The 27,962-nt window shown below is 38.2% G+C and overlaps 1 protein-coding gene across 1 annotated transcript in view; it reads left to right on the top strand.

Annotated features, from left to right (window-relative positions):
* The window catches only part of ST8SIA6 (ST8 alpha-N-acetyl-neuraminide alpha-2,8-sialyltransferase 6), a gene marked incomplete at both ends in the record, with an annotated part of 141,576 nt that overhangs the window by 70,895 nt on the left and 42,719 nt on the right, over window positions 1-27,962 (top strand). The window contains one exon of the mRNA XM_080811954.1: window positions 24,639-24,725. Within this exon, the coding sequence (XP_080668080.1) occupies window positions 24,639-24,725 (87 nt within the window). The remainder of the gene's footprint in view (window positions 1-24,638; window positions 24,726-27,962) is intronic.

The following is a 27,962-nucleotide window of genomic DNA, read 5'->3' as shown; positions in this document are numbered from 1 at the left end:
TCTGCTCAGCAGGGAGCCTGCTTCCTCCTCTCTCTGCCTGCCTCTCTGCTTACTTGTGATCTCTGTCTGTCAAATAAATAAAAATACAAATAAATTTAAAAAAGAGTGCATGATGAAAAAACAGAAAATCTGAATACACCAATTACTAGTAAGGAGATTGAATCAGTAATCAAAAACCTTGCAACAAAAGTCCAGGACCAGACAGCTTCACTGGTGAATTCTATCAAACATTTAAAGAAAATTTAATACCTATTCTTATTGGGCTCTTCCAAAAATTTGAGGAGTTGGGAAGACTTCCAGGCTCATTTTATGAGATCTTAATACCAGACCTGGCAAGGACAACCCCAAAACGGAAAAAAGAAAAATACAAGCAATATCCCTGATAAACTTGGATGCATAAATCCTCAACAAAATATTAGCAAACCAAATTCAAAAATACATTAAGAGAATTTTATACCATGATTAAGTGGGATTTATTCAAGGGATGCAAGAATGGTTCAACATCTGCAAATCAATCGATGTGATAGACTACATTAACAAAATGAACAATAAAAATCATATGATATCTCTGTAAATGTGAGAAAATCTTTTAATAAAATTCAGCACCCGTTTATGTTAAAAACTCTTAGCAGCGAGGGTATATAGAGAATCTACCTGAATGAAACAAAGGCCATATATTACAAGCCCACAGCTTTTATCATACACAATGGTGAAACCATGAAAGCTTTTCCTCTAAGATCAGTGACAAGACAAAGATGCCCACTCTCCCTACTTCTATTCAGCATAGTATTAGGAGCTCTCGCCACAGCAATTAGGAAAAACAACAACAACAAAAACAACAAAACAAAACAAAAACAGAAGGCATCTAAATTGGAAAGGAAGAGGTAATTAAAGCTGTCACTGTGCAAATGACATGATACTATATATAGAAAACCCTAAGGACTTCACCAAAAAACTATTAGAACTAATAAATAAATCCAATAAAGTTGCAGGATACAAGATTCATATACAAAAATCTTGCATATTTATACACTAATAATGAACAAGCAGAGATACCAAGAAAACAGTCCCGTTTACAATTGCACCAAAAAGAGTGATACATAGGAATAAATTTAACTATGGAGGTAAAAGACCTTTACTCTGAAAACTATAGGACATTGGTGAAAGAAATTGAAGAAGACACAAATGAGTGGAAAGATATTTTGTGTCCCAGGATTGGAAGAGTTAATATTTAAAATGTCCATACTACCCAAAGCAATGTCTGGATTCACCATAATCTTTATCAAAGTTCCTGTGGCATTTTTCACAGAACTAGAACATGTAACGCTAGAATTTATGTGGAAGTACAAAAGACCACAAATAGCCAACACAATCCAGGTAAAGAATAGCTAGGCCAGAGGTACCATGATCCCCGATTTCAAACTATACTACAGAGATTTAGTAATTAAAACGTTATGGTTTTGGTGTAAAAACAGACATATCGATCAATGGAATAGAATAGAGAGCCCAGAAATAAATCTATGTGTAGGTAGTCAGTTTCCACAAAGAAGGCAACAATATACAATGGGGAAAGGACTGTTTCTCCAGCAATTGGTGTTGAGAAAACCGGACAGTTAACATGCCAGAATGAAGTTGGATACCATCTTATACCATACAAAAAATGAGCTCAAGTGGATTGAAGTATTGAAGAATGTGAGATCTGAAACCAAAACCTCCTACAGGAAAACAAGTGGTAAGCTCTTTGAAATTAGTCTTTGCATTGTTTTTTGGATCTGACTTTAAAAGCAAGGAAAACAAAAGCAAAAATCAACAAATGGGATGACATTAAGCTTCTGTATAGCAAAGGAAATCCTCATCAAAATAAAAAGGCAACCTGTTGGGGTGCCTGGGTGGCTCAGTTGGTTGAGCAGCTGCTTTCGGCTCAGGTCATGATCCCGGACTTCCAGGATCGAGTCCCACATCAGGCTCCCAGTTCCTTGGGGAGTCTGCTTCTCCCTCTGACCTTCTCCTCTCTCATGCTCTCTCTTACTCATTCTCTCTCAAATAAATAAATAAAATCTTAAAAAAAAAAAAGGCAACCTGTTGAACAGGACAAGATATTTGCAAATCACATATCTAATAAGGGTTAATATCCAAAGCAGATAAAGAACTCATATAGCTCAATAACCAAAAAAAAAAAAATCCAATTTAAAAATGGGCAGAGTATTTAATAGATATTTTTCCAAAAAAAGATGTATAGATGGCTAATAGGTACAAGAAAAGATGCTTAACATCACTAATTAGAAAAATGCAAAGCAAAACCATAAGGAGATATCGCCTTATACTTGTCAGAATGACTCTTATCAAAAGGACAAGAAAGAAGCATTGGCCAGGATATGTAGAAAAGGGAACCCTTGTGTACTATTGATGGAAATGTATATTGGTCCAGCCACTATGGAACACAGTATGGAGTTTCCACAAAAAATGCAAAATAGAACTACCATATGATTCAGCAATTACGCTATTGGGTATGTATTGAAGAAAATGAAAACACTAATTCTAAAAGGTGGATGCTCCTCTATGTACCTTACAGCATTATTTACACACACACACACACACACACACACACACACACAGGATACTACACAGCCATAGAAGGAAATGAAATGTTGCCATTTGCAAAAACACGGATGGGCCTTGAGGGCATTATGCTCTAAAATAAGTCAGACAGACAAACACCACATGATTTCACTTACACATGAAAAACAAAACAGAAGAAACCCAGAGACATAGATACAGAGAACAGATTGGCGGTTGTCAGAGGGGAGGGGGTTTAGGGAAGTGGTTGAAATGGGTGAAGGGGTCAAGAAGTACAATGTTCTGGTTATAAAATAAGTAAGACACAGGGTATAGTGTATGGTATGGGGAATACAACAAATAATATTATATTGACTTTGGTGATAGATGGCATCTAGACTTATTGTAGTGATCATTTCTCAGTGTGTACAAGTGTTGAATCTCTATGTTGTACACCTGCCACTGACATCATATTGTATGTCAGTTATACCTCAATTAAAAAAAAAAAAAAGACTGAGCTCCAGAGAGTTTGTTTACAGTTTTGTCTCTAGTGCCTATCACAGTCCTCTCCACACGTAGTAGTTGGTCAGTGAATATTTGGTGAATAAATGAATGAATATATTTCTTAGGTCTTCAAAGCATTTTGTGTACCACCTTTAATTTTTAGCTCTGAAAATAATAGCCATAGATCCATAAATTTCAACTCCTTTTGAAACCAGTAGTCATTTTTCTCTTTCTCTTAATTTGAATCTCTGGTTTTCTCGATTTTTCCTTACCTCATCCTTTGCCCTCTGTGTGTTTCTTCAGCTCAATCCTTCTCCTCAGATTATTTCCCAGGTAAAATATTATACTGTACTAAAAATGCTATGTAGATATCTTATCAGTGCTAGTTTGCTGTTTTTCAGTATACCAAGATTATATGTAATGTTTTCTGCTTATGCGTTTAGCAAAAGTGATTTTTATGAATACCCAAGCTTTCTGTCTTAGTTTACATTGCTTCAGACAAATGAACTGATTTTTCTAAGAGCAGAAACTTGAGAGCAGCTGACCCAGGAAATGAACTCATTTTTCTCCCTCTCAAATGTTTCTGACTCTGTTGTTTTTTCCCCCTGTGCTTCTCTTCCATTATGCCAGATGATCTTGGACCTCAAGAAAATGTGCATTTATATTTTCTACATTTAGTTAGGGGAGATGAACTGTTCTAACAAAACTTCCCAGAAGGCAACACTGCAACATAAAATTTTATTCTCTTTTATACAGTGTTCAATGTAAATACTCCTCAATCAGGCAACTTTCCTTTGAGTATTGACTCAGGGATTCTGGCTCCTTCCATCTTATGATGTAGCCATCTTCAGTAGATGATCCCAGGTTTGCTGTTGAAGAAGGTGCTATGGAGGAAGCACCCATGGCTTGGAGGGAACAGATGTCACTTCTAGTCACATCTTACCGGCTGGAACTGGGCCCACCTCCAATTTTGGAGTCATGCAACTTGTTTTGACCAGTGAGTGGAGGTGGCACATGGTAGGCATCAAGGTCTGTAGTACTTGGCTGGGAAACTGCTTGCAGCACCAAATATAAGCTGTAGAAAGGAAATACCAATCGGTGGTGGTCAACCAGATGTTTCTGCCACATATCTATTAAATGGCTCTATTATTCTCATCATTCTATTGACTCTTGGCCTCTAAGGTGTTTCTTAAAGGTAGAAGAAAACATTTTTTTTAAAGCAACAACAGTCTCTTACATCTTTTGGACACTTGAATAGTTTATATAGTGTCTCTACTGAAAGAGATTTAGAGACCTTTTCAAGAGCTGAATGTAAGCCATTGCACTGCAACTTATTGTACCATCACTGAGGCGTGAAATATTCACTTGCATTCAGAAAGGGGGGCTAAGATTCAAATTCTCTGTATTAAGATCTGGAACAACACTTCTTTGTGTGGGCCAAGCGTGGCTTAAACCCTATATTACTTGGTGAGTGGGTATGTTTGACGAGCTATATCATGCAATACCATTTAAAATAACTGACAACAATAGAATTCTCTGAAAGGTATCTCAATGGGGCACCATAAAGATGCTAGTTAGAAAGTACTGTTTTGCAGGGTGAACAGCAAAGTGAGTTTGAAGACTGGCCCAGAATGTTCTTCACTATTTATTACCTTGGAGAGTACAACATGACCTGAATCGCAGTTTGAAAGGAAAAAGTATAAATTATGGTAGATCAAAACTCAAAAAAACCCGAATGTGAGCATATCACTTGACAGCTTGCTAACAAAGCAAGTATTCCTAAGTTTCAAGTTGTCTATCAGGAAAAATGATCTTTGGTCATGTGCAAGATTTTCTTGGCATAGGATGATGTATGACTAGTTTCTACTTAGCTTTAAATCTGTGGTGCTTTCTTTGCTTCTTAAAATGATACCCACACTTTTGTTTGTCTTTTTACCTCTGACCCTTTAACTTGCCTTTTTAGATCAGATTTAAGGGCTCCAAAATCTAGCACTTTTTTCTGTCATTGGTATGACAATCAGAATGAAGAAGTTAACACAAAACAGCCATTTGTAACAACATGGTACATTCTTAATAGCTAAGGAAATTTCTCTTGGTAACTAAAGCAGGGCTATGTTTGTTGATATAAGATTTTAAATTGGGGTAGATGAGATAATATCAAGACTATGAAAGAAGGCTGTGAAACTTCTTTTGTGTTTATGCCAAACAATTATGCCAGGTCTATTAAAAGATGATTTAGCCATATATAACAGAGAGTATATAAGAAATCACAATCATACAGTTTAAGAAATTGAAGGAATTATCTCATATTCTTCAGATCCATATACTTTTTTCTGTTCTTACCAAAAACATATATGACTCTTATTTCTCTACAAAATGTGTTGCCTCACTTTAAAGATAAAGTGGTGGGACAATGACTTGTTTAATGTTAGTCAACCAGTTAATGAAAAGGTGGGAAGATGAAAGATTGTGTATGTGTGTGTGTGTGTGGGGTGTCGTTGATGCTGGAAAATAATTAACATAATTCTAATCTGAATTCCTTAATTAATATTTGGTAAGAGTTGCTAGTAAATCTTTTTTTGCCATACTGAAGATGGAAATAGTGTGTTATTTTATTTTAAGTATTTATCAATGGAAACAAAGCTGAATTTGCCCTCAGAGGAAAATTAAAGTATTGACTTTCTAGTTACGCTACAATGTTGATTACGTATTCGTATCAGAAGGCTTCATGATCCTTGTTCAAATAACTAGTCATTTGAAAGGAACCCTTAATAGACAATGACGATAAAAATAATCAAACTTATTTAAGGACATCAAGAACTAATTGAGATTACTTCTAATTTTAGAAGTCATCAGAGAAAGAAAACAAATCTATTACTTTTGTCCAATATTTTCAAAAGTATAGCATGTAATGTTAAGAGCATCGTTTATTTACTATTTACAGTAGCCAAACTCACAAAATGGTGCCCAGTGATTCTCTCATTGGTATCCCCACACTTTCCCCTACCTCACCGAAGGGGGCTGCCTTTTGTAACCAGTTAACAGTGTAACAATATAGCAGAAATAACAAAGTCTGACTTTCAAGGACAGGTCATAAAAGAATTTGATAGTTTTGCTTTACTGTCTAAGATTATTTGCTGTGGAGGAAACCAGCTATCGCACCATGAGGATATGGAGAGGTCCACGTGGCAAGGAACTAAGGTCTGCCAACAGCTCGCACCAGCTTGTCAGTCATGTGAGGTGTGCCCTCTTAGAAGTAGATCCTTCAGTCCTGACCAACCTCTTGACTTTGCAGTTTAATGAGGACTGCTGGGCCAAAACCACTCAGCTAAGCTGCTGATGAATTCCTGACCTTCAGAAGCTGTTTAATAATGAATGTGGATTATATTTTTAAGTCAGTAAGTTTTGGAGTAACTTATTGTGTGTCCATAGATAACTTGTGTACTATTCAACTCATAATACTTTGCATTATTATATTTTACCATAATGACTGTCGTTATCACCAAAGTTATTAAATAGTTGTAATATAACAACTATGATTTTTGTGAGCTTTCTATATGTAAGGTAATTTAAATGCATCCATAGTCCTTGCAGTATTTTTTCAGAGTAGGTTTCATTATGCTAATTACACCAGTGAAAAAAATGAGCCCAGAGGGTGTAAAGGGCTTAGAGCACATCAATTACAAATGGCAGAACTAGGATTTGGATGAAATTTTGACTATTTTGTTTTCAGTACTCTATGGTACTACTCTTAATGAGAGCAGGATTAACAGTCACAAATATAAGACTTTGTGATATAAAACATTTGACTTTGTAACGAGCAGCTCCTCAAAAGCAGTCCATCTGGAAAATACTATACATATTCTTCACCTTTTGATACTTACTTTACTTAAGCTTCTGAAATGTAAATAGTGTTAATGTGGCGTTGTCTTGCACAGCAGGTACCCTAATTGCAAGTTTGGGATCAGTCTGGCTTCTCTTGGTAAGAGCATGGCTAATGGCTAATTATTGGCATAGTTCAGAATTAATATCTGAAACCTTTGGGTGTTTTTGTGTTCTATCACATTAAATTTCAGTTTCAGAAACACACAACAGGTTTTTTGCAGCGAACACTGGGACAGGTACAGTGCTAGTTATTCTCAACCTAGAGGTGAAGAGTTTCAAAGGATGTGTGGTTGAGAACTCTTGCACAAGAAACATAATAATAGTAGCTCATAGTATATTTAGAAAGTCAGAATACACTGGCTTCTCATTCTTCTTTGCAGAGTCCTCATCTCCTCTCACTTTTGACACTGGAGTACCTAAGAACTCAGTCCTTAAGCCTCATTTCTCTTCATGCTCAATTCTCAAAGACCACGTTTAGTTTCTTGGATTTAAATGCCATGTACATACTTACGATTTCCAAGTTCACCCAACTCATCATACTGATGAGTTCCAAGTTCTGCCTGAACCTCTTCCCACTTTTGAATGTCCCTTTGCCCAGTCATCATTTCCCTGGGATGTCTGTAAGTTATATCCAACCTTAGACATCTTGCAGGATCTCCTGGACTTTCTCTTAAAGAGAAATGCTTTGTACTCTAGCATTTTTCCCAGCTTTGGTTAATACCAAATCTATTCTTCCAGTGTTTAGGCCTAAATGCTCAGAGTTATTCTTGAGTCCTCTCTTTTTATCCATCTCATTATCTGACATTAAATCTCGTTGGCTACCTTCAAATCATTTATAGAAGCTGATCATTTCTTACTAATTCTAGAAACTCCGCGCTGGTCCAAGCCATCTTTATTCCACTCCTGGATTGTGGCAAACATCTCTTAATTGGTCTCCCATGCTCTAAGAGGCTATTTTCAACAAAGTATACAGAAGAAACCTTTTTAAAAATGTAAGTCAGGGACGCCTGGGTGGCTCAGTCGGTTAAGCAGCTGCCTTTGGCTCAGGTCATGATCCCGGCGTCCTGGGATCGAGTCCCACATCGGGCTCCTTGCTCGGCGGGGAGCCTGCTTCACCCTCTGCCTCTGCTTGCCACTCTGTCTGCCTGTGTGCTCTCTCTCTCTCTCTCTCTCTAATAAATAAATAAAATCTTAAAAAAAATGTAAGTCAGGGGGTGCCTGGGTGGCTCAGTTGTTAAGCATCTGCTGTTGGCTCAGGTCATGATCCCAAGGTCCTGGGATTGAGCCCCACATTGGGCTCCTTGCATGATGGGAAGCCTGCTTCTCCCTCTCCCACTCCCCCTGCTTCTGCTCCCTCTCCTGCTGTCTCTCTCACTCTCAAATAAATAAATAAAATCCTTTAAAAAATAATATAAAATAAAGAAATTTAAAAAATGTAAGTCAGACCAAGTCACTTCTCTATTCCAGTGTCTTCCTATTTCACTCATAATTAAAGGAAAAATTATTACAGTAGCCTCCAAGACCCTTAAAAGAACTTCTCCACAGCCGTATTATATTTGCCAGTAATAGCACAAGGAGGTCAGAGAGAGCTAAGCTGTTATTGGGCCAAAGAAATGATTATAGAGGGTAAAGTAATAAATATAACAATGTGCAGGTGGGTTTATAACCTGAATAGATGTAATATTGTATATCAAAATTTCCATAAAATGTGGGGAAGGGGAATAGAGCTATAAACTATAAGTAATACTTTATATATCAGTGCAGTTAAGTTGATATAAATCAGAAGCTGATTCTGACAAGGTAAGATGTGTATGGTAAGCCGTAGAACAACCACTAAAAGACAAAGTTAAAACTTATTAAAACATTACTTTACAAAATATTCACTTAAAGCAGAAGAATGCTATAAAGAAGAAGTAGAGGAACCAAAACTACATGAAACATAAAAACAATGAGTTAAGTGGCAGCAGTAAGTCTAACTATATCAACAATAACATTAAATATGAGTGAGTTAAATCATGTAATCAAAAGGCAAGGATTATCAGACCAGATTAAAAAACAGGATTGAACCATATAGAAGATACACTTTGGATTCAAATTTACAAATAGGTTGAAAGTAAAAGAGTGGAGAAATATATAACATGCAAAGAGCAGTCACAAGAAAGTTAGAGTGACTAAAATGATATCAGACAAAATAAACTTTTTTAAAGATTTTATTTATTTGACACAGAGACAGACAGTAAGAGAGGGACCACAGCCAAGGGGAGTGGGAGAGGGAGAAGCAGGCTTCCCACTGAGCAAGGAGTCTAATGTGGTGCTCAATCCCAGGACCCTGGGATCATGACCTGAGCTGAAGACATACCCCTAATGACTGAGCCACCCAGGTGCCCCCAACATAAACTATTAAAAGAAAAAATATTAACCAAAATAAAGAAGACTCTATAATCCTAAAAAGATCCACTCAACAGGAAGATTATAAACTTAATAACAGAGCACCAAAATACAGAGAGCAAAAACTGACAGAAATAAAGGGAGAAATAATCAATTCAATAATAATTGCAGACTTTAGTACCCTATTTTTAATAGTGACTAGAACAACAAGACAGAATATCAGCAAGGAAATGGAAGACTTGAATGACACTATACATCAATGAGAACTGACAGACCTCTATTGAATAGGCCACCCAACAACAACAGAATGTACATTCTTCTCAACACAAAATATTCTCCGGGATAAATCATATTCTAGGCTATAAAACAAACCTCAAATAAAATTAAAAGGGTAAAGTTAATACAAGGTATGTTATCCGACTACATTGTAATAAAATTTGAAATCAGTATTTGGGAAGAATATGAGAAACTCATAAATATGTAGAAATTAGAAAATTCTCCCAACTATGCAGTGAGTCTACAAAGTAATATAAAGCAAAATCAGAAAACACTTCAAGGTGAATGAAAATAAAGACACAGTATATCAAAATTGATGAGTTGCAATGGGTGATAACCAGAGCATACTAAATTTCATTTTTGAGGTGATAATATATTCTAAAATTGACTGTAGTGATGGTTGTACATATCTGTGAATACTCTTCAAAAGCCAATGGCTTGTACCCTTTAAGTGGGTGAATTACATGGTATATGAATTGCAGTCGACCCTTGAACAACATGGGATTAGGAGCACTGATCCCCCTCCTGGTGCAGTTGAAAATCCATGGATAACTTTTGACTCCCCAAAACTTAGCTACTAATAGACTACTATTGACCAGAAGCCTTACTAGTACCATAAACAGTTGGTTAACACATATCTTATATGTCCTATTATATTATATACTGTATTCTTACAATATAGTAAGCTAGGAAAAAGAAAACATCAAGAAAATCATAAGAAAGTGAAAATCCACCTACAGTATTGTTCTGTATTTTAAAAAATGCCAGGTGTAGGTGGACCTGCACAATTCAAACCTGTGTTGTTCAGGGGTCAACCGTGTATCTCCATAAATATGTTAAAAACTTCAGTGTGCCTACAAATCACTTGTGGATTTTATTTTAATACATATTCTGATTCTGTGGGTCTGGGACAGGGCCTGAGATTCTGATTTCTAACAGTCTAAACCATGTAATGCCAGTCCTACTAGCCAGAGTTTCATACTTTGAATAGCAAGGGCTCTGCCATCAGATTTCTTGTTATCTTTCTGACCACATCTCTTGCCAGCCATGAGTGGGTGCATGACTCACAGGTGATTTCCAGCCACCCTGTCCATCTTGTTCCTCAAACATACCATGTCTGCCTCTTCCTCAGGCCTTGGCACTTGTCATTCTCTTTGCCTAGAATGTTCTTCACATTTCCACACCTCTGTATGTGCATGGTTTCCCTTATCACTTCTTGAAGTCTTTGCCTAACTCTTACCTCCCAGTGAGGTCTTCCCTGACCACCCAACCTAAATTGCAACGTTATTTCACACACTTTCCCTCCTTTCGTGTGGTATTTTTCTTCATGGTACTGAGTACCTAGTTCTTCAACATGCTGTTAATTTACATATTATTTGGTGTTTTAGTTTGGTAGAGCTGCTGTAAAAAAATGCTGTACACTGGGGCTTCAATTTACAATATAAATGAATTTTTGCACAGTTCTGGTATGGAAGTCCAAGATCAAGATGTCAGCAGGTTTGGTTTTTTCCTGAGGCTTCTCTCCCTGGCTAACAGACAACACCTTCTTGCTGTGTCCTCATGTGGTCTTTTCTCTATGCATGCCACACTTCTGGTGTTTCTGTAGATACAAGTTTCCTTTTCTGATGAGAACACTAGTCAGTTTGGATTAGGGCCACCCTAATGGCTTCGTTTTAATTTAATCCCCCATGTAAAGGCTTTATCTCCAAATACAATCCAATTCTAAGGTACTGGATGTTAGGGTTTCAACATATGGATTTGGGGAACATAATGCAGCTCATACATTTGATTTATCATCTGTCATCCCCTATTACAATATAAACTTCCTGAGAATATAGATTTTTTTTTAAAAAGCTGTCTTATTTTGTTCACTGTTGTATTATTGGTCCCCAGAACAGTACCTCACAGATAGTAGATTCCCAGTAGGTATTTACTGAGTAAATATATGAAAATAAAAGAAGTGCTATAGACATATACTAGATTCAGGGTGATTGCTTATATGAGTCAGAAGAATTTAAAGGCAAAATGTTAATTGTCAATATATGGCTTAAAACTCTTACCAGGTATACTACCCATGCTAGCTCCTTCACTGTTGTTACTTACTCAAACTATAGGATGGAACACTTCAAGAAATGGAGACACTGACTTTATTGGTTCTCTTAGATCCCTTGCAGTATATGGAATCCTAGTTCTAAAAATTGATAGTATAAAAATCACTAAATTGTTATTTTCATCTTTGGCAATTCTTATATATGTCTGGAGATTTCTTTCTATGAATTTGGAAAGTAGATCATCATATTTTTTTTTCATCTTCAGAAGTCTTGTGGGATTGTGTTTTGAGAGGAAATAGGAAAATCTTAAAAAAAAAAAAAAGCAGCTTCCTTGTTTGTTTATTCATTCATTCTATCCTGGTGATGTGTTTGCATGTAGCAGATGTTCATGAAGGAGGTACTGAAAACTATGGTTTTTGTTTTGCTCTGAGGTACTGCTTGATTTGGGCATTATGTCCAACTAAAGCAGCAAAGTAAATTCACTTACCCCAAAATAATTCTGAAAATAGCATCATGCATGAATTTTTGTTTGTGCTATAAAATTCCTTTTTTAACCTTCCATATCTACTTGCTACTCTTTTTTTTTTTCTTCTTCTTCTTGCTGCATGTTCCACAAGGCTGCATTAGTTAAACTCTCATAACCTTTGGCTTCTGATTAGGGTCAGTCTATGGAAATCATAGGCAGGAAATTGGGAGGTGAGAGAGTTTGGAATATTTACTCCCCTAGATGCTCTCTGTGGGCTTGGATTAGGGATGAGGGCTCCTCTATCAAAGCCCATCACTCCTGTCCAGTGACCCTCTTGTGTACCTTGAACTACAGCTACTACTACTACTACTGGGCAGCCTATAAACTTGGGGCAGTGACAGTTTTCCTACTCCACCCCGGTTGCTGGCCTTAGAGTGGGCTTCACCAACCTGTGTCCCTTTTCCTATGCCATGCCCCACCCCTTTGTAAATAGACACCTCATTCCATCTTGGTTGTCTAACATCAGTCACTGTTGCAGACTTTCTTATCCTGTGTCTTACACTGTAATGAATATCAAAACTCCAAAAGTTAATTGCCTAGGGCAGAGAAAGTGTTCTTTTCTAAAAAAATCAATATCTGACTTTTTCACATATGGCAGTTTGGAGATTTCACTGGGGCCATGAGGAAGAACGCTGGCATTTTTAGGAATTAATTCCTGAGGCTTTTTAGAATATTTAACTTGCGTGTGTATGGAATGTATGGGGAAAATAAAAGTTTAAGATCCCTTCCTCCTATGCCAGTTGACAATAGCCACAGCATTCTAAATAGAAGTTACTATCATGTAGAGTTGAACACAATGTAAATTGAATTCTTCTACCTTTAGAGGATATGTTAGTACAGTATGTCTGTACTATTCATAGCCCAACTGAATATACCTTCTATATACTTCTTTTTGTTAGCTGTCATACATTCATCAACCATTTCTTTAAGAAGTTTTGCCCCTTAAAAAATGATCAGCTGTATTAACTGAAAATCTTAGAGCATTATACATATTTATGGCATTTGGTTTCTTGCAGACCTGAACTCTTCAAAGGTTTGGTAGAAACTAGCTATAAAAAACTGGTCTAGTCAGGAACACCACTTAAAAACCTACTGACTTAGGGGCACCTGAGTGACTTAGTTGGTTAAGTGACTGACTCTTGATTTCAACTCAGGTCGTTATTTCAGGGTCATGAGATCAAGCCCTGTGTTGGGCTCCGTGCTCCCCAGGGGGTCTGCTTGAGATTCTCTCTCTCCCTCTGTCCCTACCTCTACTTGCATGTGTACTCTCTCTCTAAAATAAATAAATAAAATTAAAAAAAAAAAAAAGAAACCTACTGACTTAATATTACTCGGGTTTCTCCATGCATTTCTGTAGATGAAAAGCTTGGCTTTCACCATGAAGTGATATTATAGGAAACTAAATTAGTATCTCGGCAGCTTAAATAGAACTAATAGATTAATATCTTCAAGGTAATTTCTAGGCATCTAATAAGTACCCCATAAGTATTTAAAGATTACATGAATTAACTGGAAGTTATATAGGGCTTTTAAAAGCCCTATTTATATCTTAATTGAGATAAAACTAATCATAGCATGTGGGTCTTTATCTCCAAAGAGAAGTTTCTAGAATAATATTTTCAATTTTAATATATTTACTTAGTGTCATTTCAAATGTTACTTATAATTTGTATTTTATTTTGAGTATTATTGATAATGATTTAAATAGACATTATTTATTCTTTTGAAAATAACTTGGTGCATTATTTAGTATGATTTATTGTATGTCCTGGGACTAGAAAACGTTTCTGATGGGATTAATTTCAGTTTCATTATGAAAATAGATGAGATGCAGTGTGATACATTGGAAAGAGAGCCAGACTGTGAATCAAAAGTCATGTGTTTAATTCTTAGCTCATCCACTTACAATACAATATTGAGCAAGCTGTTCATCTTCTCAGAACTTTTAGTTGTGCCATCCATAAAAATGGGGTAATATCATAGGGAGAGCTATCTTTCAAGGTTGTGGGATGTGGGCTATCCTTTGTAACTGAAAACTAACTATAAATATAAATTTGCAGAAAGTATGATGTGATTTAGAGCATTCTACTTAACAAGAAAGGTTTACAGAGACACATTTCTCCTGTAAATTAGCCCACATTTGTGGCATGCATGCAATTTTACCTTCTCATATGGTTTTCGACTCCAGTCCTGCTCCCATTTGACAAATCATGAGGGTAATTTTAATTCTCTAAAAAAAGCTGATTGGTGATTTATTTTTCAGTAGGAAAGAGCAAGTATATTTAAAAAATGCTTCTTTTGATATTCCTTATTCTTTGGTCTTCCCTTTTTAATTTTAGAAGATAATGCTTCATTTCTAGAGACAACATGCAAAAGATTCCCTGAACACAGCATACTCAGGAAGGAAATAGCTTGAGGACTATCTTCTGATTATTAAATGGCCAGGAAGCTTTCTTCCTTTGTAATAGGTAGGTCTGCTATAATGTATTGACTTAGTTTTAAATATCAGTGACTGTAAAGTCAGAAGATCTTCTATGCAGCTAATTACTAGTAAAATTAGATACATTATGATTGACATCTTTCAATATCAAATTAAATTAGAGCCAGCTACAATTTGTTGGGAGATGTATGCCATTAAAACAAAAATGTTTTAAAGACACTACATATTTTATAATGCACCTTTAATCTAATTGGCAATGGATGGTAATTTTAATGTTCTAGCTTAAGCTTGGTAGAAAGGAAAGAATGATTTCAAATTGATACAAACTCTGTTTCTCAAGGAAGTCAAAGTAAAAGTGTAGTGTAATTTTTTTTCCTTAAGCATTTACTCAAAATCTTGGTGGAGATAAAATCACCTTTAATTTCCAAGGTAGGAGTTGCCATTTGGATTGAATGTGATAGTTTCATTTCCCTGGGGCTTGGGACCACTGTGGCTGAGTCTTGCTTGAAGAGTTAGGTGTGGCAGCCAAGTCTCTCTTGGCCTTCTTTTTTTTTTTTTTTAAAGATTTTATTTATTTGTTTGACAGACAGAGATCACAACTAGACAGAGAGGCAGGCAGAGAGAGAGAGAGGAGGGAAGCAGGCTCCCCGCTGAGCAGAGAGCCCGATGCGGGGCTCGATCCCAGGACCCTGAGATCATGACCTGAGCCAAAGGCAGAGGCTTTAACCCACTGAGCCACCCAGGCGCCCCTTCTCTTGGCCTTCTTGAGGGGCCTCCATAAAGCTCAAACTGGGGTGGCAGTTGGGGGTGGGAGAGGGAGTGCAAAATTTTGAGCCAGGCCAGTAAGCTGCCCAATTGGGGTGAGGTGTAGGAGCTGTTGTGCATTCATTCATATTTAACAACTTGATCAGGGAAGAGGAAGCCCTAATTTGTCACATTTGCCAATGCCTGTGGTGTAAATACTCCCACCTTGGTCAGTTTCAGGCTACCAGTGGTTTAACAATTTAGAACAAATGATCATAGCAAGCATCTTTCCTGACCACAATGGTATAAAACTTGATACTGATTGCATGAAGAAACTGGAAAATTCACAGATATGTGAATATTAATCAGTATGCTACTGAACAACCAATGGGTCAAAGAAGAAATCAAATTTATTAAGACTTGGTTTTTTGGCCTAACATTATCTGTCTTGGAAAAATATTCTATTTGTACTTGAGAAGAATGCATATTCTACTACTTTGGGATGGAATGTTCTGTAAATTTCTGTTAAGACCATCTGGTCTAATGTGTCATTTAATGCTAATGTTTCCTTAATGATTTTCCATCTGGATGATCTATCCATTATTGAAGTCCCCTACTATTACTGTATTGCTGTTTATGTCTCCCATTAGGTGTGTTAATATTTGCTTTATATATTTATATTTATATATTTGTTTATATATATATTTAGGTAATCTTAGTGTTTTCTCTTTGAACCTTCATACTAGCTTTTTAAGTGATTAATCTACTACCTTGACTATATATTTACCTTTCCAGTGAGATTTATTATTCGTTTTCATTACTAATTCATGCTCCTTTTTTCAATGTTTAGTCCCTTTAACATTTCTTTTAATACTGATCTAATGGTGACGAACTTCTTTAGCTTTTGTGTTTCTGTAAAACCTATGTCTTTTTCAAATTTGAATGATAACTTTGCTGGGTAGAACATTCTTGGTTGGAAGTTCTTTTTCTTTTGGTGCTTTGACTGTATCATTCTACTTCCTTCTGGTCTGCAAAGTTTCTGATAAAAAAATCTGCTTATGTGGGTTCCCTTGTACATAAAAAGTGTTCTTTTTTTGCTGCTTTTAATATTCTTTCCTTGTCTTTAACTTTTGACACTTTAACTATAATATGTCTTGATATGGATTTCATTAGGTTTCTCTTTTTTGGAAGTCTCTAGGCATCTTGGATCTGTATATTTGTTTCATTCTCTGGGTTAGGGAAGTTTTTAGCCATTATTTTTTTTTAAATAAGATTTCTGCCCCTTGGGGTACCTGGGTGGCTCAGTGGGTTAAGCCTATGCCTTCAGCTCAGCTTGTGATCTCAGGGTCCTGGGATTGAGCCCCATATTGGGCTCTTTACTCAGCAGGAAGCCTGTTTCCCCCTCCCACTCTGCCTTCCTCTCTGCCTACTTGTGATCTCTCTCTCTGTGTCAAAGAAATAAATAAAATATTTTTTTAAAAAAGATTTCTGCCCCTTTCTCTCTTTTTCTTCTGAGAGCCAAATGATATGAACAGAAGTCCATGTAATGTTGTTTCATTGTTCCCTTAAGCTATGTTCACTTTTTTTTTAATCCTTTATTCTTTTTGTTGCTCTGATTGGATGAATTCTACTGCTTCATCTTTGAGTTGAATGATCCTTTCTTCTGTTTCATCTAGACTGTTGTGGAACCCGTCTACTATATTTTTCAGTCCAGTTATTGTATTCTACAGCCCTGGGACTTCCACTTAGTATTTTCTTATATTTTGTCTATTTTTTAAAGTTTTTCCTATGCCTATCCATTCTTCTCCCCAGTTCTTTGAGCATCTTTATGACCATTACTTTCAACTCTTTAACAGGTAAGTTACTTATCTCCATTTTTTTAAGTTTTTTTTTGAGGTTTTGTTTTTCTTTCATGTGGAACATATGCCTCTGTTTCTTAGTTTTGCTTGAGCAGCATTGTTTCCGTAAAGCAGATGAAACAATCCCCTTGCCCAGTCTTAAAGGAGTGGCCAGTGTAGGATATGAAGCTTGTGACTCAACCCTGCTCCAGCTCTTGGTTGTATCTCAAACCTTTGTGCTTATCCAAGCAGACTATTACAGTTTTCATCACCTCTAGTAGTTAAGTATGTGCCAGTACTTGTCAGCATCCCAAAGGGGAGGATCTCAATGCCTAGGTTCTCACTGGAAGCCAGAACCTCAGACATCAAATTTTTAAAGTATGCCAATGTATAAGGTCCTGTGGTACTGTAAGCCTAAGCCACCAGAATCAGGTGATCTGGAGGTGTCTTCTGTATGACAGTAGCAAAAATCAAAGTCCCAGATGAATGTATACCTCTTTTCCGGATGACACAGTCAAGCTAGGGGAAAGCAGAGAGAGAGTGCCAAGATGATGTCCGCAGCCTACATTCTATGAAAGCCATCTCCATAGGCCATAAGTGTGTGCCAAGTCTGAAGCCTACCCCTCAGACTGTAGCTCCAGGACAAGCAAGGAGGCCTCCTTCACAGAAAGACTGAGTGGTGGGCTTCAGTTCACTGTCTGGTCAGTGTCCTGCAGGTGGTAGCCTGGCAAGAACTGTCTGACTGGTTGCCACAGTCCCAGGAGACCCAGAGAGGCAAGCCCCTGCAGTCACCGGAGCCAGAGAATCAAGAGGTATCACCTGGATGGCAACCACAAATGCCGGGGGTACCGGCATTATTAACCACGGTACCAGACATGAATAGTTCCCCTCCAAAAGATGCTCGCACTCTGGAGCACTGCAAAGTATGAGTATGAGGACAGCACCCTGCCCTCAAGGACTCTGGAAAGGATTACTGTCAGCCCTCAGGTGCATGTTCAGTTAGAACCCTGCCTCTCAGACCACAGTTAACAATGATTAGCTATTAGGTCTCCCTCACTAATGTCCAGGCTCCTGGGTCAATTGGCTCCTGTTGTGTTCTGAGGATAGTCACCGCTTAAAATTCTTTTTCTGTTGGTTAGAGTCCTATGGGATCTGTGAGTGACCCTACCGGTCACCAGAGCTAGGTCATGTAAAGGTCTCCCCTAACAGCAATCACAACCATTGGGGTGCCAGACAGGGATAGGAGCTCCCTTCTGGCTGACCCTTGTTATTACAGACCCATAAAACCAGGACTGGAAGTTCCCCTGGCTCCTAGAGCTGGTCAGTCAAGGTGGTAGCTGCAGAAATCAGGGAACCAGATGTATGAAAGCTGCTTCTGGGATATACTGCTGCTCTGGAGCACAGCAGAGGGGGCATCAATGGCATCCATCAGTCTCCTGGAGAATGGTCCTGCAGGCTCCTAGACGTGTGTGTTCAACAAGGTGTCTGCCTCCTTAGGCCAGTGCTTTTTATATGTCAGTGAGCCTCCTTCCATTTAGGTCTGGGGCACTCAGCTGCCATTGAGCTGGGTCCCGGGGTGGGTGAGTCAAGGCCACAAGCACCGAAGAACAGTTTCTCGGATTGCTTCCACCTTGTGGGTCTTGGGACAGGAGCCCCACTGTTTTTCAAAGTTAGATGTTTTAAAGGCTCATCTGTCAAGGGTATGTCTTGAAAGTTGAAATGCAACCCATGGGCTTCAAAACTGCTCCTCAGGGAGAATCTCTGGGTTTGGGGTTCCCTGCTAGTGTGGGTCACTGCATTGGGGATGGGGTTTATGGTGAGATTGAGTCCCAGCCTTTCCTACTTACTTTGATGTGGTTTCCCTCTTGTTTGCTCAGTGTGTAATTGTTGTTGTTGGTGGTGGTGTTTTAAAGATTCCATCCATCTATTAGAGAGAGAGAGAAAGAGAGAGGGGGAGAGAAAGCACGAGCAGGGGGAGGGGCAGAGGGAGAAACAGTCTCTACCCCTGAGCAGGGAGGCTGATGCAGGGCTTTATCCTCTGGAATTACCACCTGAGCTAAAGGCAGACACCCACTGAGCCACCCAGGTACCCCACAATGTGTAGTTTAACTCAGCCAGGCTTTAGTTTAGTTTTGTTTTGTTTTGTTTTAAGAGGAAATTGTTGCATCTGTAGCTGTAGACTCTATGTCCGAGCTAAGTTCGGGATCTTTCTGTGTCACCACCTTGAACCAGAACTGTTCTATTTTTTAACTCCACCATCAAAGCTAGCCATGTTGCGTCTCTCCGAACACTATTCTGTGGTTACTTACATCTCCCTCTGATTATGACCTCTATTTCTTCTTGAGAGAGTTTTTATAGTTTGTATCTTTCAAGAAGTATGTGCATTGTGTCTAAGTTGTCAAAATTTTTGGCATAAGGTTGTTATTATACTTTTATGTCTGTAGGACTGCAGTGTTGCAGTCTCCGACATTGTTCTCATCTTGGTCATTTGTGTCTGTTTTTCACCTGAGCAATGTGACAGTAAGTTTGTCAACTTTATTTTTAAAACAAAACAGCTTTTGATTTCATTCCTTTCTTTCTCTTATCAATTCCTGCTCATACCCTATTTTTTTCATGGCAATATTTCTTGCTCAGAAAACTACTTTGTCTGATATGAGTATAGACACTATAGCTTTGTATTAATTAGTTCTACTATGGTATATCCCTTCTCACCTTTTTACTTTTAACCTGTTTACTCATATGAAATGCTTATTTTGTAAATAATATGTGATTGGTTCCTGCTTATTTAAAATCCAAGATGATATTCTCTGCCTTTTGTATGTTTATATTATTTACATTTAATGGGGTTATTCATATGGCTGGGTTTAAATCTACCATTGTGTTATTTCTTTTCTGTTTGCCTGCTCTTTGTTCCTTTTCTTTTCCACCCTTCTTTTGATTGAGCATTTTATGGTTACATCCTCACTCTTTATGGCTCTGTTTTTACTGATTGCTTTAAGTGAGCAGTACAGTTTTGCCTTAAACAAAATGGGTTTGAACTGCATGGGTCCACTTATATGTGGGTTTTTTATAGTACTGTACATGTATTTTCTCTTCCTTATGACTTCTGAATGACTGTGTCTTTTCTCTAGCTGACCTTATTGTAAGAATACAGTATATCATACATATAAGTTAACATACAAAATATGTATTAATTGGCTGTTTATGTTATTGGTAAAGTTTCTGGTCAATAGTAGCCTATTGGTAATTAAATTTTTTCAGAGTCAAGAGTTATATATGGATTTTTGGCTGCACAGGGGGTCAAGACCACTAACCCCTGTGTTGTTTAAAGGTCAACTGTATATGTCTTCTTGTCATCACAATCTGCTTTCAAAGTGATTTATATCATTCCCCTTTCTGGCCTTTGTTCTAAGGTTGTCAGGCATTGATTTCTACATATGTTATAAACTCCCCAATATATCATTATTATACTTACTTTAAACAGTCAATTATTTATTTAAGAGATGTAGAAAAAAAAAGAAAAGTTCTTTTATATATTTACATATTTACCACTTCTAGTGTTTTCCTTATTTTGTATCGAGCCAGATGTACTTCGGTTTCCTTTTTCTTCTATCTAAAAGACTCTGTTAGCATTCCTTCTACTGCAGGTTTGCTGGTATGAATTCTTTCAGCCTTTGTATGTCTGAAAAAGTTCCTGTTTTACCCTCATTTTTTGAAAGGTTTGATGACTATAGAAATCTAGGTTGACAATCCCCTAAATGATGTTCTTTATTTTAATCATATGTTCTGATTTCCATTGTTTCTGACAAGTCTGCTGTAATCTTGCTTTGTTTCTATGTATGTAATATGTTTCTTTTCTCTAACTGCTTTTTTAAGAAGATTTATTTATTTGGGAGAGAGAGAGAGAGGGAGAGAGAAAGAGTGAACTTTCTTTTCTCTAACTGCTTTTTTAAGAAGATTTATTTATTTGGGGGAGAGAGAGAGAGAGGGAGAGAGAAAGAGTGAACATGAGCTGGGTGGGGAGGGAAGAGGGAGAGGGAGAAACAGACTCCCTACTTAGCAGGGAGCCCTACGTGGGGCTTGATCCCAGGATCCCGGGATCATGACTTGAGCCTAAGATCAGACACTTAACTGACTGAACCACCAGGCACCCCTCTTTTCTCTAACTACTTTTAAGATTTTCTCTTTATCACTGGCTTAAAGAAATTTTATTATTGTTTGTCTTGTGTAGTTTTTAAAAATATTTATTTACGTATGTATTTAGAGAGCAGACTTGCACAGGTAGGGGATACAGAGGAAGAGGGAGAGAGAGAGAAATCCTCAAGCAGACTCCCCACTGAACATGGAGTTCTACTCGGGGCTTGATCTCCCCACCCTGAGATTATGACCTGAGCAGAAATCATGAGCCAGGTGCTTAACTGACTGAGCTACCCAGGCATCCTTAGTCTTTTTTTTCCCTAAACATCTCTTGTATTTTCAGTTTGTTGAGCTTTTTGGATTTGTGGGTTTATAGTTCTCATTCGGAAAATTTGCTACCATAATTTTTTGAAGAAGTCTTTTCTTTCTGTGGTCAAAATTTCCCATATATAAGGGCATTCAGGGTTGTCTCACAGCTTTGTGATTGTAACTTTGACACTCAATCTTTTCTTTCCTTTTATGTCTCATTTTCAAAAGTTTCTACTTTTCTGTCTCTACTTCTCGGTCTTCTCTGTACTAATCTATCTTAGCTATACATCATGAGAAATTTAATTCTTTTCTGCCTAATAAATGGCATTTAAAGAAAACTTCAAACTGACACATTTTGTTTTTGGGAGAGGATAGTAATTTCATACTTACTGTACTTTTTATGTTGTGTTTTATCTTGATGACTTCAAATACAGTTACAATTCTCATTGATTTAATGAGAAGAATTTGTATTTGGCTTCTCTCTTTTCGATCTTTCATTGAGCTTTGTGAGGTAGCAATTCTTTTGTTACTTTGCCTGATAGACTGTGGCACACATAGTATCCTGTTTTAAATATGATGAAATGACTAAAAACCATGCTATGGTGGAGATAAGACTCTACAGACAGGAGAGCACAGGCTAAAAACCATGCTATGGTGGAGATAAGACTCTACAGACAGGAGAGCACAGGCACCGTGTCATGATTCTGCTGAAGAGCCAGAAATTGAGAGAGCCTTGGGTAGGTTGCTGAATGTGTATTTCCCTTTCTTTCTTTCTTTCTTTCTTTCTTTCTTTCTTTCTTTCTTTCTTTTTAATTCTTTTTTCCCTGAACTTGACACTGTCTTACAGAGTCTCTGGGTTTCTCCTACTGTGTAGAGACAGGTAATATTTACTCCAGCTAAGAAGTGTCACATTTAGACAAAGCTTTGGGGATAGAATATATAGATCTCTCAGGCTCCCTGGCATGCTAAGACAAGTCTTAGGACCCATGGGAATGAGGTAAATCTGTTAAGGTTGGAAGCCTGTATATGAGTAAAACTATTTTTAGCTTCTCCTGTGATGTTTTTTTGCTTTGCTTCTCCTTTATTAAAAAACAGTCTTTCGAGATTTTCAGATTTTCTTAGCCAGGCCAACAGCAGCCAAGGGGAAAAAAGATATATATTTTTTTTATTTTTGGCAGCATCGTTGAAGACAGAGATACCCAAAAGAAAGGTAAGCTTCAGAGGGAGAGGAGTTGCTTGGTTGATGACCTTGCCCACCTATAACAAATACGTCTTCCAGAGTGAAAGTTTAGAGGCCCTGCATTTTGCTGGATGGAGATGGGAGAGTGGTTTCTTTTCTTTTCTTTTAAAGATTTTATTTATTTATTTGACAGAGAGAGATCACAAGTAGACAGAGAGGCAGGCAGAGAGAGAGGGGGAAGCAGGCTCCCCGCTGAGCAGAGAACCTGATGCGGGGCCCGATCCTAGGACCCTGACATCATGACCTGAGCTGAAGGCAGAGGCTTAACCCACTGAGCCACCCAGGCAACACTGAGGGGGGAGTGGTTTCTGACAGGATTTTTCATGGCCCTCTCCCTTCTCCACCCACCCACCACACATATTCCATCTCTGTAATGCAGAGCCTTCATCTCAAGTGGTAGACAACTAATGGCTAAGATATTAATTTAAAGAAAATTTAAGGGTTTTTTTCACACAAAAGGATACTTGTATTTTATTTTATTTCTTATTTTTTTATTTTTTAAAAATATTTTATTTATCTGAGAGAGAGCAAGAGAGAGAAATCACAAACTTTGGGGGTGAGGAGCAGAGGAGGAGGGAAAAGCAGGCTTCCCACTGAGCAGGGAGCTCTATGTAGGACTCAGTCCCCGGACCCTGGGATCATGACCTGAGCTGAAGGCAGGCAGATGCTTAAACAACTAAGTCATCCAGGGGCCTCAGCATTTGTATTGAAATGATAACCCTTCAAGACTAACGGCTATTCTGTGATTAAAGGAATTAATACTTACTGATGAAATTTCAGGTAGAAGGAGACTTACTGGGGACTGCGATCCTGCGAAACTGTATTGCTGAGCTTATAGATTTTTTTTTTAAGATTTTATTTATTTATTTGAGAGAAAATGAGTGAGAGAGAGCATGAGAGAAGAGAAGGTCAGAGGGAGAAGCGGACTCCCCAAGGAGCTGGGAGCCCGATGCGGGACGAGATCCTGGAAGTCCGGGATCATGACCTGAGGCGAAGGCAGTCGCTCAAACTGAGCCACGCAGGCTCCCGCCTATAGATTTTTTTATGCCACTATATATACATCTCTCTTAACTTAGCTTAATCTGTTTTTTTTTTTAAAGATTTTATTTATTTATTTGACAGACGGAGATCGCAGAGAAGCAGGCAGAGAGAGGAGGAAGCAGGCTCCCTGCTGAGCAGAGAGCCCAATGCGGGGCTCGATCCCAGGACTCTGGGATCATGACCTGAGCCGAAGGCAGAGGCTTTAACCCACTGAGCCACCCAGGCGCCCCTTAATCTGTTTTTTTTTAGTGTACTATTCAGAATTAAAATTTAAGATGATTATTTTAGAGAAATTTTATCTGTATTTTCCAACATAAATCAATCAACTTAGAGTATAAAAAATGATAAACTATATATTTATGGTAAACATCTATAAAATATATTTGTCAGTGAGTTATAGCGAAATGAAATGGCTATAAGATATGAGTGGAAATTGAGGCACTGTCATGGTTTATTTGTAATACTAGACTTGACTTATGATATGTGCAAATCACATGTTTCTAAATCAACATAATAATTCTTTCCAAATTTATGTTCCTAGCGGTTTTGAAATGGGTATGATATTAACTTATTTCTACATTACTTTATTTCAGAAAAGATTTAGAGAGCTAAAATGAGCAGATTGTCAAAATGCCCTTTAGGACACGTGTTTAGCAATATATGGGATCTCTGTTTTCTAATTTTGCTGACATTTCACTTTTAGGTATTTAGAGAGTGACTATCTTCAGATTATCAGAAATATACAGAGCTGTCCATGGAAACGACGAGAAGAAGAATATGAGAATTTTAGGTAAAGAATTTTTTCATAAGTATTATGAGATTTAAAGATGTCTTGTGTATTTGCTTTGCATGGGAAATAACATGTTGTTTGAAAGAAAATAGAAGGGGCCAGTTCACAATCAGATCGATTTTATCCTCAGACCCCCTCCTGAGGCACATGGCACTCCGTCCCCATCTCTTATATAGAAATTTAATTCGGCTATTGGGATTCATTACAAAAATCTTTTTTTTTTTTTTTAAGATTTTATTTATTTATTTGACAGTCAGAAATCACAAGTAGGCAGAGAAGCAGGCAGAGAGAGAGAGAGGAGGAAGCAGGCTCCCCGCTGAGCAGAGAGCCCGACATGGGGCTCGATCCCAAGACCCTGGGATCATGACCTGAGCCGAAGGCAGAGGCTTTAACCCGCTGAGCCACCCAGGCACCCCTCATTACAAAAATCTTAAGTTGAAAAAAGAAATTTTAGAGGACATTGCTTCTTTATACCATTTGTACTTGCTGTTTATTAATTTTGTAAATAAAATATGATTGAGTTTGGGACTGTTTGGAAAATGTTGCTTCTGAACAAAAACTGTTCCTTGCTGTTTCCCCTCCCAGTGTTTCTTGTTAACTTTTAAACAGCAGCCACGTTCAGGAGTTGGCTACAGCTAATAACCTGGGGGGAGGAGTCATCAACCTGACAAGACCAGGTTATGAGTTAATGATTATAGAGCTGTCCTGTCCTTGCATAATGTGGGGCCCACCTGGACAGAAAGAAATTGTGTCCCAACACTGTGCTACAGGGGCACATGGAAACTTTTCAGGGACCCCTTACTCCCAGTCGTATTGTACAGTGGGGCGCACTGTGTGCTTGTCTCTGCGCTTGCGTGGTCTATGCTGCTCTGTTTCTCTTGGCCTGCGTTCTCATTCTTTGCTAGGCATTTAACACAGGTTTTGTCCAGTGCCGAGTTACTTTTTGATGTTACAGTCCAGAAATATGTTTTTATCTTTACTGGTTCAGATTTTCAGACCTTAAGCCTTAAGTCTTTCGAAGACCTTCTTAAAGAGCCTGCTATCCCAGGAGAGTCTCTAAGAAGAATCTGCTCCTTGTCTTTCTTTCCTGTGGGAAGGCAGCTCTGATTTACACCGTGCTGCTGTGGCTCTGCCTGTCCCACCTTCAGTTACTTTATGCTCTGGTCATGGGACCAGCTGCCTTTTAATTCTGCAGCCAGTTTGAGAGGGGTTCGGTCTGGCTCCCAGTGAGTGAAAGAGGAACCTCCTGACTGGGTTAGAGCTCACAGCGAGAATTTTCCCTCTGTTGAGTAGCCTCATGGATGTGTTACTCGCTATAGGATACTATTAGGCATCTTTCCTAACTGACCTTTTAGGGTGAGGGGCGAGAAAAGGGATTCTTTTGTATTTAACTTACAGGATATTTTATGTACATAGTCTGACATAGATCTAATGTTTTCCCTCAGAAGTCATAAATGCAAAACTTAATTCCCAATGGGCTGGTGTTCAGAGGTGGAGACTTTGAGAGGTGAGTAGGTTATGAGGGCTAAGCCCTCATGAATGGGACTGATAACCTTGTAAGAGATCCCAGACTGTCCTCGTGCCCCTTCCACTATGTAAGGACACAGCAAGAGAGTGCCATCTATGCTCCGGAAAGCGGGCTCTCACTAGACGCCTAATCAGCCGACGCCTTGATCTTAGGCTTCCCAGCCTGCAGAAAATAAACTGTAGTTTATAGTGCTCCCAGTCGATACTGTTCTGTTATGGCAGCTCAGACGGACTAAGACACAGTCCCGCTCAAGTCTAGACTTGAGAGATCCCCGTGACCGGGAGACTGAGTAGAAAGTTGCATACACAGTTGTAACAGTAATGATCCCAGGGTCAATAAGTGGTCAAAGAGTCTGGTTTAGAGAGGCTTTTCTACATGTGCAGAAGAGACAAAAAGAGGAAGAGGGAGATACTGAAGTATTGAGCTACTAAAGATTAGTCCAAGATAATCAGCTAGAAAGAGTACTGTGTTGTGACGCCAATCACTGAAGTAGGGGTAAAGGACCTTCTCCTTCCAGCTGTGAAATCGCCTTAGCTCAAATCTCCTGCAAATAATACAAGGAAAACAAAGTATACTAAGTAAACAAAGTCTACTAAGCAAAGTGCACTGTTTGGGGGCACTGGCAAGCTACCAAGGCAGGGAGAATTTCCAGGATTAAAATCCAGAAGAAGAAGGAAGCCAAGAGGGGTGAGCCCTGCATTTGAGGATGCCTTTTCTCACAAGAAACTTGCTGAATGCAAAAGCATGGCTGACAGGGGAGAGGCTGAGCAGAGCTTCCGGCAATCCCTAGAGAAGATGAGTTCTCTAAATGAGTGAAGTCCAAATTTGAATCATTTCCATCCTCAATTGGATTCAGATCCACCATAAGCCCAGATGTCTGATAGAAACAAAAGCAAATCCTCTCTTGAAGAAGGTAACCTCCTTCTCAGCCTTACCTGATCTCTGCAAATGTTCACACAGCGTCTGATTCAATTAAAAAAAAAAAAACAAAACTCTTTAAGGTTTTTTCTTTCTTTTTTTCCTTTCTTTTTGTGATAAAAATCACAAATCCAAAGCTGCTTGAGCATCAGTGCTGCAAATTATGCTGCATAAAAGGAAAGGAAAAGTGAATTGGGAGAAATCGGAGGGGGAGACATACCATGAGAGACTGTGGACTCTGAGAAACAAATTGAGGGTTTTGGAGGGGACGGGGATGGGAGGTTGGGTGACCCTGGTGGTAGGTATTAAGGAGGGCACGTACTGCATGGAGCATTGAGTGTGGTGCATAAACAATGAATCTTGGAACACTGAAAAAATAAAATAAAATAAATTTTTAAAGCCATAGAGATGGATGATGTTCAGAGAGAATAGCCATTTTCTCCTTAGTACCATCTCAGTATAAAAAATACATCAGTAACCACGATGATTACCCATGGCCTATCTATCCCTCCAGGGCCAATTTAAGTAAACATCTGGGACTATAACACTTATTGTTTGTTGTCACAGAAGAGGACAGTCACAGTGACATTTATTTATTGACTTGAATATTTATTATATTAGAATGTTCTTTTTATGGGCGTATTTGTGAACTAAATGGCGTACACCCTCAACAGAAGTCTGTGCAATTAAATAATAATAAACTCCCTACTCTCCTAAATTTTTACTAATACAGCTGGCTAAATCTGGGCAGTTTCTGGCTTCTTTATAAAACCAGTAATGTAGAAACATCT

The sequence above is a fragment of the Martes martes genome (genome assembly GCF_963455335.1).
Source record: "Martes martes genome assembly, chromosome: 8".
NCBI classification, from domain to species: domain Eukaryota; kingdom Metazoa; phylum Chordata; class Mammalia; order Carnivora; family Mustelidae; genus Martes; species Martes martes.
The sequence above is the reverse complement of the archived record's forward strand: the minus strand, read 5'-3'. Positions and strand labels throughout refer to the sequence as shown.